The sequence below is a fragment of the Hypanus sabinus genome, chromosome 2 (genome assembly GCF_030144855.1).
Source record: "Hypanus sabinus isolate sHypSab1 chromosome 2, sHypSab1.hap1, whole genome shotgun sequence".
NCBI classification, from domain to species: Eukaryota; Metazoa; Chordata; class Chondrichthyes; order Myliobatiformes; family Dasyatidae; genus Hypanus; species Hypanus sabinus.
In genome coordinates this window covers 116,230,713-116,243,459 of record NC_082707.1, presented here as the reverse complement: position 1 = coordinate 116,243,459, position 12,747 = coordinate 116,230,713, and the positions used below count along the sequence as shown (strand labels likewise).

Here is a 12,747-nt window from a genome sequence, read left to right as displayed (position 1 = left end):
TGTTCGTAGAATGAGGCTTTTCATTCCAGAACAACTGGGATGGTCTCCTTCATCAAAGAAAGATGTTTCTCTTCCTACAGCACCAACGCTGCCCTCACTTGTATCTCTTTCTTTTTGTACACATCTGCCCTCACCCCATCCTCCCGTTGCCACTCTGGGGATTGGGTTCCTCTTGCCCTCACAAGCCTCCACATCCAGCACATAACTCTCCGTAACCTCCTCCATCTCCAACGGGATCCCAGCCCACCAAGCACATTGGGATTCCCCCACCCCACACTCTGTTTTCTGCAGGGATCGCTCCCTATGAGACTCCCTTGTCCATTCGTTCCCTCCCCACTGATCCCCTCCTGGCACTCATCCTTACAAGCAGAAGAAGTGCCACACTTGCCCCTACACCTCCTCCCTCACTACCATTCAGGGCCCCAAACAGTCCTTCCAGGTGAGGCAGCACTTATCTGTGAGTGTGTTGGGGTCATTTACTGTATCTGGTGCTCCCAGTGTGGCCTCCTGTATATCAGTGAGATCTAACATAGTTTGAAAGACCGCTTCATTAAGCACCTTGCTCTGTTCGCCACAAAAGGCGTGATTTCCTTGTGGTCACCCATTTCAATCCTACTTCCTATTCCCACTCCAGTATGTCAGTCCATGGCCTACTCTACTGCCAGGATGAGGCCACACTCGGATTGCAGGAGCAGCATCTTTTATACTGTCTCGATAGCCTCCGAAAATCAATTTCCTGAACTTCCGATAATTGCCCCTCCTTCTCTCCTTCACCATGTTACCCTCTCACACCTTCTCTTCTTACCTGCACATCACCTCCTTTTGGTGCACCTCCCCCTTTTCTTTCTTCCATGGCCTTCTGTCCTCTCCTATCGGATTCCCCCTTCTCCAGCCCTTTATCTCAACTTCCCAGCTCTTTACTTCACCCCCTCCATCTCCTCCAGTTTCACCTACCACTTGCCACCTTCCTCCCCCTCCCCCCCACCTTCGTACTTTACTTTACTTTATTTTCTGGTACTAATGAAAGGTCTTGGCCTGAAACATCAACTGTTTAACATTTTGTATATGTTCCATATCTTTAACTCCCCCCCCCCTCCACTTTCCACAGGCATCGCTCCTTCTGTGATCCCCTTGTCCATTCATCCCTCCCCACTCACCTCCCTCTCGGCACTCATCACTGCAAGTGGCCAAGTTGCTACACCTGTCCATGCACCTCCATCCTCACTGCCATTCAAAGACTCAAACAGTCTTTCCAGGTGAGGGAACACTTCACCTGCGAATCTGGTGGGGTCGTCTGTTGTGTCCAGTGCTCCTGATGTGACCTCCTCTACAACAGTGAGACCTGTCATAAATTAGGGGACCACTTTGCCAAGCAACTCCGCTCTGTCCACCAAAAGTGGACTTTCCCAGTGGCCAAACATTTTAACTACCGTTCCCATTTCGACAATTCGGCCCACAATGAGGCCACTCTCAGGGTGGAGGAGCAACACCTTACATTCTGTCTGGGTGGCCTCCAACCTGATGGCATGAATATCGATTTCTCCTTCTGGTAAATAAAAGTTTCCCTCCCCCTCTCCTATTCTCCTCTCTGGCTGTTTACCTCTTCTCACCTGCCCCTGGGTGCCCTCCTCCTTCTTTATCTCCTATGGTCCATTTTCCTCTGTACTCTCTGCCCAATGAAGCAGTGGAGGCTACCTCAGTAAATATTTTTAAGACAAGCTTGGATAGATGTTTACATAGAAGGGGAATTAAGAGTTATGGGGAAAAGGCAGGTAGGTGGAGATGAATCCATGGACAATCAGCCATGATCTTATTGAATGGTGGGGCAGGCTCGATGGGCAGATGGCCTACTCCTGCTCCTATCTCTTGTGTTCTATCAGATTCATTCCACTCCAGCCCTTTACCTTTCCTACCCCCGGCTTCATTTATCACCTTCTTGCTATCCTCCTTCCCCTTCCCCCCACCTTTTTATTCTGGCGTCGTCTCCCTTCCTTTCCAGTCCTGATGAAGTGAGTGTTACGAACGCGGTCTTCCACTCATCTCCCTGGTGGGTCGTATGTACTCCATAGATCCAGTTTAGTGAAGATCTGGGCCCTGCAATCTGACAGCATGAACATCGATTTTTTGAACTTCTGGTTATTTCTCTCCCCTCCCCCTTCTTTACATTCTGCTTCCCACTTACCCCTCCTCTTTTCCTCACCTCCCTCTGGTGCCCCTCCTTCTTTCTCCAATGGTATACTCTCCTCTCCTGTTAGATTTCTTCTTCTTCAGCCCTTTACCCTTTCCACCTATCAACTCCCACCATCTCACCTCATACAATCGCCCCTCTCACCTGGATTCACTTATAACCTGCCAGATTATACTCCTTCCCCTCCCCTATCTCCTTGTACATGTTTCTTTTCCCTTTCATTTCCAGTCCTGATGAAGGGTCTCAGCCCAAAATGTCAACAGTTCATTCCTCTCCACAGATGCTGCCTGACCTGTTGAGTTCCTCCAGAATTCTGGAATATTACTCTGGATTTACAGTATCTGCAGAATCTCTTGTGTTTAAGAGGTGCATATTATTCACCTCCTTCACACTCCGTCTATCCACATCCCTTACGAGGAGTCCCCATCTGTTGAATCAGCATCACAGCTCCTAAGCAGGGAAGAAAGTTAAATTATACTTATAGTTCCTATATTGAATTGACTTTGTTACTTACATCTTTCATATACATGAGTAAAAATCTTTATGTCACGTCTCTGTCCAAATGTGCAATTTAGAGTAATTTGTAAGTAATAGTATGTACAACAGGACACTCAATATAACATAGAAATACAATTGTATCAGTGTGAATTAATCAGTCTGCTGGCCTGGTGGAAGAAGCTGTCCTGGAGCCTGTTGGTCCTGGCTTTAATGCTGCAGTAATGTCCCGGATGGTAGCAGCTGGAACAGTTTGTGGTCGGGGTGACGCAGGTCCCCGCTGATCCTTCAGGCTCTTTCTACACACATCTCTGTAAGTGTCCTGAATAGTGGGTAGTTCACATCTAAGATGCGCTGAGCTGTCCGCACCACTCTCTGCAGAGTCCTGTGATTGAGGGAAGTACAGCTCCCATACCAGGCAGTGATGCAGCCGATCAAGATGCTCTCAATTGTAGAAACACATACCAATCCTCAGAGGGATCAGAAGTGGAGTGAGTGAGCAGCTTAGAGTTCCTGGGTGTCAAGATAGCCGAAGATCTAACCTGGTCTCAACATATTGATGTAGTGATAAAGAAGGCAAGACAGCGGCTATACTTTATAAGGAATTTGAAGAGATTTGGCATGTCAACAAATACACTCAAAAAGTTCTATTGTTTTTCCATGGAGAGCATTCTGACAGGCTGCATCACTGTCTGGTACGGAGGGGCTACTGCACAGGACTGAAAGAAGCTGCAGAAGGTTGTAAATCTAGTCAGCTCCATCTTGGGCACTAGCCTACAAAGTACGCAGGACATCTTCAGGAACTGGTGTCTCAGAAAGGCAGCGTCCATTATTACTGACGTCCAACACCCAGACCATGTCCTTTCCTCACTGTTACCATCAGGGAGGAGGTACAGAAGCCTGAAGGCACACACTCAGTGATTCAGGAACAGCTTCTTCCCCTCTGCCATCTGATTCCCAAATGGACATTGAATCTTTGGGCACAACCTCAGTTTTTGTTAATATACAGTATTTCTGTTTTTGCACATTTTTTAAAATTTATTCAATATACATAATTGATTTACTTGTTTATTTATTATTTTTATTGTATTTATTACTTTGTCTCTCTCTGCTAGATTGTGTATTGCATTGAACTGCTGCTGCTAAGTTAACAAATTTCACATCGTATGCCGGTGATAATAAACCTGATTCCTTAGGATTTGGGGACCCATACCAAATTTCTTCAACCATCTGAGATGAAAGAGGTGTTGTGGTGTGTTTTTCCACCGCACAGCTGATATGTACGGACCACATGAGATTGTCAGTGATGTGTATGCCACTCTCAACCCCAGATCCATTGATGTCAATAGGGACTAGCCTGTCTCCATTCCTCCTGTAGTCCACAACTAGCTCCATTGTTATTGCGACAAATAAAATTGACACACTAGTGAAGACTTATGGAAAAGAAACATTTATTTGTCAGCATTTAGACGGCTGACAATGCACTCTTGACTTCGGCCAGATCAGCCTAATGAGGTTCATGGTTGCATCTTCTCCTGAGTAAGCTTCGTGCCATCTCTTTCAGCATTCTCTTGCGTTAAATCGAACTCATTCATACTTTGCTCTGTCAAGTCGTCCTAAACCTCGAGGATCTGCCAGACTCATTTTACATGGAAACAAGTGTTATGCAACCAGCAGCGATAGATATGAAATTGAGTCGGGGTTTTATAAATAAAAAACAATATTTGTTAACCTCTACTCAAAAACATCAAAAAGTAAACAAACAGTCAAACTTAAAGATAATTCTTAACAATCTTATTAATCTACCACTTTAAGACTGCTTTAATAAGTCCATATGATTCATAAAGTAAGTGAGAGGAGAGGCTTCCCGAACTCGTGATGGATCAATGCTTGAGGAAAAGACGAAACTGCTGAGCAGATCCCAGTCAAGAAATGCCTTTTCTGAAGAGATCCCAAAGAATAAGATTTCTCAAAGTAACTGACCTTTCACCGGAGGTGGTCACCACACACCCGAGACCTTGCAGTGATTAACCAAAAGCGTGTTCCGCAATCCACATCAATCACTTCGAGACACACAGAATGCCATTGATTTCTACCTAATTCTTTGGGATCACACAAAGCTGCCAATTCTTCACTCTCTCTCACCTTCTACGGTTACATAACCACCGACTGTGCCTCCCAACAAAACAATTATGCAACAAACTCCAGTCTCCCCTTTTATACCAGCTGGAACCTGCCATCACATCACTATCAGGAGACAATTATATCATACCAATATCATGAGACCATATAACCATTACAGCATGGAAACAGGCCATCTTGGCCCTTCTAGTCCATGCCTACGCTTACACTCACCTAGTCCCACTGGCCCGCACTCAGCCCATAACCCTCCATTCCTTTCCTGTCCATATACCTATCCAATTTTACTTTAAATGACAATACCAAACCTGCCTCTATCACTTCTACTGGAAGCTCATTCCACATAGCTACCACTCTCTGAGTAAAGAAGTTCCCCCTCGTGTTACCCTAAACTTTTGCCCCCTAACTCTCAAATCAGACAATTACATCATGCTCACAAGAAACTCACAGGACAGGTAACACAACTCCTTTGGCCTACTAAACCTACACATCAAACACCTATTCACACTAGTCCCATCAGTTGCCACCACATTCTATCACCCACCTACACACACAAGTAATCTACTGTGGCCTGCTAAGCTACCAACCTGCACACTTTTGCTATGTGGGAGAAAAGTGGAGCCCCCAGAGGAGACACATGCAGCCATGGAGAGGGCATGCTCATTCCACCCAGACAGCACCCAAGGTCAGGATCGAAGCCATAAGGCAGCATTGCAATGCTCCCCTTGTCATAAGTCGGGTGTTGAATCAGGACCCAGCTGCAGGACACAGACACTGGAGTCCCGGAAACAAGACAGGACCCAAGGACAGGACGGGATGCAGTCTAGGTAGGGGAAGCAGGACCAGGATGAGGGACTGGGAACAAGGGGCCTGGGGTGGACTCTGAGCCCGAGACTGGACAAGGACCCAGAACCTGGGTCTTCCCTTGGGCTCGGACCTCCAAACCCAGGTGAGGACATGACAAGGCTTGGCTAGGGGACTTGGGGGTTTGGGTCAAGGCTGGAGGCCAGAGGCTGCAGGCTTGGAACTGTACATCAACATGGAGCCAGGACTTATTCTCTGATAAGCCAGGACTCATCTATAACTCCACACCAAGGTGGGGCAGGACCATCTGTCGGTTAATGGCAGAACAGCCTGACCTTGCCCACAGAGGCAAGGACAAGGCAAGACAGATCCCCCTGCAGGGCAACGGCAGAACAGCCAGATTTACCCCACAGGGTGAGGACAGGAAGAGACAAACACCAAGGAACAACAGACAGTTCCACCACTGCATCGGGGTAGCTCTGAGTAGCCATTACGGCCAGCAGCCTTGACTGGCTACAGAAGCAACTGGATCCCTACCTAACTCGGAGTGGCTGACAGCCACCCAGCTGGCCTGGGAAACAGCTGAATCCATACCACAATGACCGCTCTGACTACTACCAGCAAGGCTCCCAGAAGCCATGGTTCTCCAACGCAGCCCCAAGGATGGCAAGAGCCCATTCTAGCCTTCCACCAGCCATCTGTGCCATGAGTATCTTGACAAGACAACCCAACCCCACTACGAGGGCCACTTATATTCCCAGTTCCAATACGAGCCTCAGGTGTTTCTGGTTGCCAACTGCAGCAAGGGACCGCCGGAAAACCCGGAGTCTGGAGCTTGCGGACCGGACCACGGACTTCAGACTGAAGCACCACATCCCTAAAGAAATGGGGTATGTTATGTGATCTGAAAAGGACCTTGGTAACTAGCAGGCCAACTTTTATCATATCTCTACTTGCTCTTGATCTGCCCTTTGTTGATGATGGGTCTAGACACACATATGGACCAAACCATACAAGAATAGCAGATTTGCTTCCTGGACAGGTATTAGTAAGCTAGCTTTGTCATTAAACAGCCCTGTACTTTAATGCTTGTGACTGCTAAGAACAGCTGTGATTTTTAATTTATTTAATTACTTGAATTTGTATTCTCCAGCTGGTCCTTTGGAACATCAGTAGTGTGGGTATTTGGAAAGCAGTCTAATTAACCACGGTGCTGTGTGCATACTCCCGAGAAGTGAGGCAAAGAAAGAAAGAATAGGAACGGGAGTCAAAATGTGAGCCCTAACTTCTGCCAAAGCACTGTCCTCCCTGCCACTCCCCAGGGTAATGGAAAACATGGTAGCTGATCTGCCACAGCAAGTTCCCTAAACAACGAGGCATCACAGAAACTGACCGCTCAGCCATAAGACATAGGAGCAGAATTAGGCTATTCAGGCCATCAAGTCTGCTTCGCCATTTGATCATTCCTGATTTATTTTCCCTTTCAAACCCATTTCCTGCCTTCTCTGCATAATATTTGACATCTTTACTAATTAAGAACCTGTGACATAAGCACGTAAGTGCAATTGGAAAGAAACCATGATAGCGCCTCTTCCTTAGGAGTTTGTGAGGATTCAGCATGGCATCTAAAACTTTGACAAACTTCTATAGATGTGTGGAGGAGAGTATACTGACTGGCTGCATCACAGCCTGGTATGGAAACACCAACGCCCTTGAATGGAAACCCTACAAAAAGTAATGGATACGGCCCGGTCCATCGCAGGTAAAGCCCTCCCCACCATCGATCACAGCTATTCAGAGAGCTGTCACAGGAAAGCAGCATCCACCATCAGGAACCCCCGTCACCCAGGCCCAGCTCTCTTTCCATTGCTGCCATCATGAAGAAGATACAGGAGCCTCAGGACTCACCAGTTATTACCCCTCAACCATCAGGCTCTTGAACCAGAGGGGTAACTTCACTCACCTCATCATTGAAATGTTCTCATGACCTATGAACTCACTTTCAAGGACTCTTCATCTCGCATTCTAGGTATTTATTACTTATTTTTTGTTTTTATTTTGTTTTCTTTTTCTTTTTATAGTTGCAGTTTGTTGTCTTTTGCACACTGGTTGTACGCCCAGTTGGTGTGTCTTTCTTTGATTCCAGTAGTTATTAGATTTAAAGAGCATGCTTGCAAGAAAAATTGATATCAGGGTTTAATATTGTAACATATATGTGCTTCAGTAATAAATTTATTTTGAACTTTGAATGAGGCTGCGAATCAGCCATGGAAGGACTGAGTTCGAGCAGTCACTCTCCTCAATATAGACAGAGGATGTTTTTGAAACTCTGACATTTATGTGATTATTGGTGTGGACTGCAGTTTATATTGATCTCCTTCAGTCGTCTGTGTTTTCTTATTGCCGATTGGCAGGTTGGGGGTTTGGTTTTCTTGTTTTCGATTGGCAGGTTGGGCAATATGTTTTTGTGCAAGGGAGGGGTTGGGGATTTGGGGTCTGACGTTCTTGCTGCTGTTTTCCATGTGGGGGATGTTAGTTTTTTTTCTGCCAGAGAGGGGGTCGGTGTTACTGTCACTGTTTTTTTTTGCTTGTGGGCGCTAAGTTATTTTTTTGAGAGAGAGTGGGCTGGGGGCTTGGGGTTTGTGTTTCTTTTCCTTTTTCTTGTGGGGAGTGGGTGATACCTCCTCTTTCAATGACTTCCACGGTTTTTCTGTATTTCATGGCTATCTGGAGAAGATGAATCTCAGAGTTGTATTCTGCATACATATTTTAAAAATAAAATGAACCTTTAACCTTTGAACCTTTAAATATACCCAAAATCTTGCCCCCCCCCACAAACATCTGTGGTAATGAATTCCACATCTTCACCACCCTCTGGCTATATGTTCCTCATCATAAAATCTCCAAATCCGTGCCAACCCATTTACAATAATCTTACATTAACCCCAGATTCTATTTTCTCTACATTCTTGACAATTTCCCCCAGATTCTACCACCCACTACATGCTGGACTCAGTTTCTAACCCACCAAATTACGTTTCCTTGTTTGGACAACATGCATACTAAACCCAGACAGCACTCAAAGTCAGAATTGAACCCAGGACTCTGGTCCTATGAAACAGCTGCTCTCTAGCTGTGTCCCTGTGCTAATAATTTGTCTTCCTCAACAGAGGATTAACCTTTGGCAAAACATCATGAGAGCATCCGCTTGCTTTCTTCCCAATATCCTGGGAACCTTTACATCCAACTGAGAGTAAATGGGAATTTGATTTTAAGACTTCACCTGAAAAAAAAACATTTTTAAGAGTGATGTACTGGAAGAGGTACTGGAACCTAAAGCAAATGCTGCTGGAGAGAAAGAGGGACTGGACTGAAAGAGAACTACTGGGGAAAACTGCTGTATTCTGTTACTTTTAATCCAGTTTTATTCCACCCACAGAACTGATCAGCTGGGAACCTCTGTCAATTAATCTGTATGGAGCTAAGGAGGCAGATGGGCAAGATGACACAGAGCAAGTCAGAGGAAACAGAAAAATAAATGATCTGCTCAAATCTTTATCAGGTGAAGCAGGATAATGTGAATATTAACACTGCTTCATTTCTCTGAAAGTATTGTTACCCTTTCCAGTTTAGTCCATTTGCCACTTCCATTCACCATAAACACAAATTTGTCCGTGAGTTTCAATCCACTAGAATTAACCCAACTCTTCTTCTGGCCAAACTTAGTTTGGCAAAGTTTGTGGAGAGTTTAGAAGAAAAGCATCATTTTGTGTTTTTCCTAGTAACCCTCTTCTGTGAAGCCATTTCCTCTTTCTATACCTCTCCTTGATCGGGCAGCAAAGGTGGTGATTTCACTTGAGATCTGACACTCTGATATTATATACTTGCTAAAGGATTGTGTGGTTATGATTCAGTATTGGCATATGTTCCATTGTTAAATCTATGCAGGAGATATAAATTATCAATTGCATTTGTGTGACATCTATTGACCATCCCCAATAATTACAGGAAAGGAATTTTATTTATTTTAAGGAGTGGCCCTATTGTGAGACAGTTTAGAAGTACAACAGGCATGAAGGTAGTAGGTTGTAGATGAAGGATGTCCTTCCCAGATGAACCAGGTGAGTTATTTTTAAGTCTGGTCACATTTCATGGACTGTAGGTTCTGAGGAAGTGGAGTGGTTTGGGACCTTTCAGAGTCTCAGTAAAGAAGGAAACACTAGTTCCATCTCCAAGCTGTTTTATTGCAGTTGCATCTCCACAATCAATCTCAGTCTCCCTGAACCAGGGAAGATGAATTTCCCTGTCATAATCTGTTGCCAGCAAACTCACACTTAGTCCATAGTATAGTTACCAGAGAGAAAAAAAATTGCAGCCCTCACTAATAAAGTCCTAGGTGCAGCATTAGAGCTGTACAGTTTTACTCAACAGATGGTCCAGCAGCTTGCACTCGAGTTACACTGCAGTGCCTTCGATGACCCTTAGGGCCTGAAAGCAATTGTGTGCAATAACTTCTAGTTTGTATTTAAGATCAATTTCAATTGGTAAGTGATGAGTAAGAATTTGAATGTGATTTATATTATCTGCCCAGGTGGAGGGCAACCACTTGCATCAACCAATAGAGTTATAAGGCACAGAAACAAGCTCTTCAGCCCACCACATCTATGCCAACCATTAAAGACCTATCTATACTGATACCATTTACTAGAACATGGTCAGTAGTCTTCAGTGCCTTGTCGATTCAAGCATTCATTCAGATGCTTCTAAATGTTATAATTTACTTTGCTTTGCTTGTAAATTTCAGGTTCCATGGATTATTTCCAATTCCTTCTTGAAGCCTATCTCCTTCTTGAACCAGTCTGGCAGAGGATTTTTACATAACTTCTTGTCCGTACTGGGCCGGATAGCACAGTAACATCCCTGGGACAAAGGAAGTGGTGGGGTGGAAATTATTGCCCAGTCCCTCTCCAAAGATTATCAGGGAAGCTGGCATTTGATTTAGGGGATGCCTCCCCCAAGTAAACTTCACATGTTAAATGGCTTGACACCCACTGCTTGGCTTGAGCAAGTCAAGTCTTGATCAGTGCTTGAGGAGGGAAGGAACAGGGGAACACTATCAGCTTCACCTGGTCATTACTCAACATTACATCACGGCATTTTAATACAAATTCTCAGTGGTCTAAGAAGTTTCTGAAATGCATGTGTTACATCAAGCACTTATATGAATAAACAGAACTCAAGGAAACAAACCACCATTAAATAACACAGAAATAATGTATTTTGGAATTTAAAGACAGTATAAGAGCTACTTATCAAACCCTGGGAATAAATTCTTATACAGACCAATTATGGGTTACAAATGCCTGAATGATAGACATCCCTACATACAAACAAGCTCCCACAATATTGTTAAATTCAAAAGCCCAACACATGTACATATGTTCGTTCCTATGAATGCCAGAATCAGTTTCTTCTTTCTACCAACTTCTAGTAATTGATTTTTTCTTATCAGACCTGGGTGCTTTTGATGCTGTTTATTACAATACTATGATGGTATAGTTGTCACTTTGAGTGACTTTTGCATATTTTCCAATTTACAGACAAATCGACTTACGGGCATCTGTCAACATTGGTTGCCTGGGAAGTCCTGTAACTAGTAACATTCTATAATGATGGCTGCAGTGACAATATAGGGGTATGTTTCAAATGCTAAAATGTCTAATCACTTAAATTGTCACCATAGCAATTACAATAATGAATGACATAGCAGAAACATTAACCATAAGCCTGCATTATTTTCTAAATGTGGCCTACTCCAGAAGGATCCATAGATTAAAGAAAGCTATGACTGATAACTTCCCTCCTTGAACCTGGGTTGCTGAGGCCAACTCTAGTGACTCGATGAGCTATGAGATCCATTTACTCATTGCAAACCAAACAGTGAATCGGGGACCTTTTACTCAATATCAAGTGTACCCTCCCACTGGCCAGGAGAGGAGAGAATAGTGGGTTTATTGGAAAACTCTTACAAGATCAATAAAGACAATATAATTTTAAATTGGTTTCAGGCACTCCCAGTTCCACCCACACAGAAAAACACACACACACACGCAAACAAAGTGTAATAAGAGCTGATCTGGCAGTTCCATACTGCCAACAGTGTTTCGCCTGATCGCCTTGAACATAGAAGAGCTTGGCTTGTTGTATTGTGCTATTGAGGTTTGCACGTTGAGTTGAGGTAATAGCCAGGCCCATGGATCTGGAGAGCCTTAAGCATATATGGTGAGCTGCAGCCACTGTGGAAAAGTTCGAGTAGATTGGAAAGAGAAATAGAATATACAATCAGCACACAGTAATGAAAATGAAGTTATAATCTCAGATAAAAAACACAAAATGCTGGCAGAACTCAGCAGGCCAGACAGCATCTATGGGAGGAAGTAATAACGATGTTTCGGGCCGAAACCCTTTATCAGGAGGGTTTGACTCCTGATGAAGGATTTCAGCCGGAAACGTTGTCACTACCTCCTCCCATAGATGCTGTCTGGCCTGCTGAGTTCTGCCAGCATTTTGTGGTTTTTATTTATTTCCAGCATCTGCAGATTCACTCGTGTTGCCTTATAATCTCAGACTTTTCCTTCACTGACCAGTGAATTGGACCAGTTGGTCATTGGTCAGAATTGGTCACTGACCATCAATTTTTTTAAAAACCCACTTTGTGGAGTCCTCCAAGGCATACAGAGTGTGTAAAGCCAAGTATGATTATTTCAGGCACAGTCATAATTAAGCCTCTGTGAGTAAGGCAAAGGATCACAGGTCTAGGGGAATTTCTGCAATACCCCTCCCACTCCCCACTGCCCAACCAAGAACAAATCGAGTACTGTTCTATAATTTGCATTCTGTCTCTATAACTAACTCATCACACTCCAAAACCCTGGCCCCGGAAATGGTGTCAGATAAGGCACAATCATGGAGAGATGCAGTAACAATGATAATTTAATTTGCTTTCCTGTCTGTCGAAGCAGCTTCAGCAAAGGGTAGCAATGGAGTTGCCCCTTTAAACCACCCCACCCATCTCCTCAAATGGAAAACAAGCCAGAGGTCAACTCTTTCAGGTGCGAGGA

General features: G+C 44.3%; 1 protein-coding gene across 2 annotated transcripts in view; it reads right to left on the bottom strand.

Annotated features, from left to right (window-relative positions):
- Positions 1-9,870: 9,870 nt before the first annotated feature.
- The window catches only part of LOC132382628 (calpain-3-like), a 156,057-nt gene continuing 153,180 nt past the window's right edge, over positions 9,871-12,747 (bottom strand). For both annotated transcript variants that reach the window (XM_059953037.1, XM_059953046.1), the window contains one exon: positions 9,871-11,922. In XM_059953037.1, the coding sequence (XP_059809020.1) occupies positions 11,896-11,922 (27 nt within the window). In that variant the 3' untranslated portion in view covers positions 9,871-11,895. The remainder of the gene's footprint in view (positions 11,923-12,747) is intronic.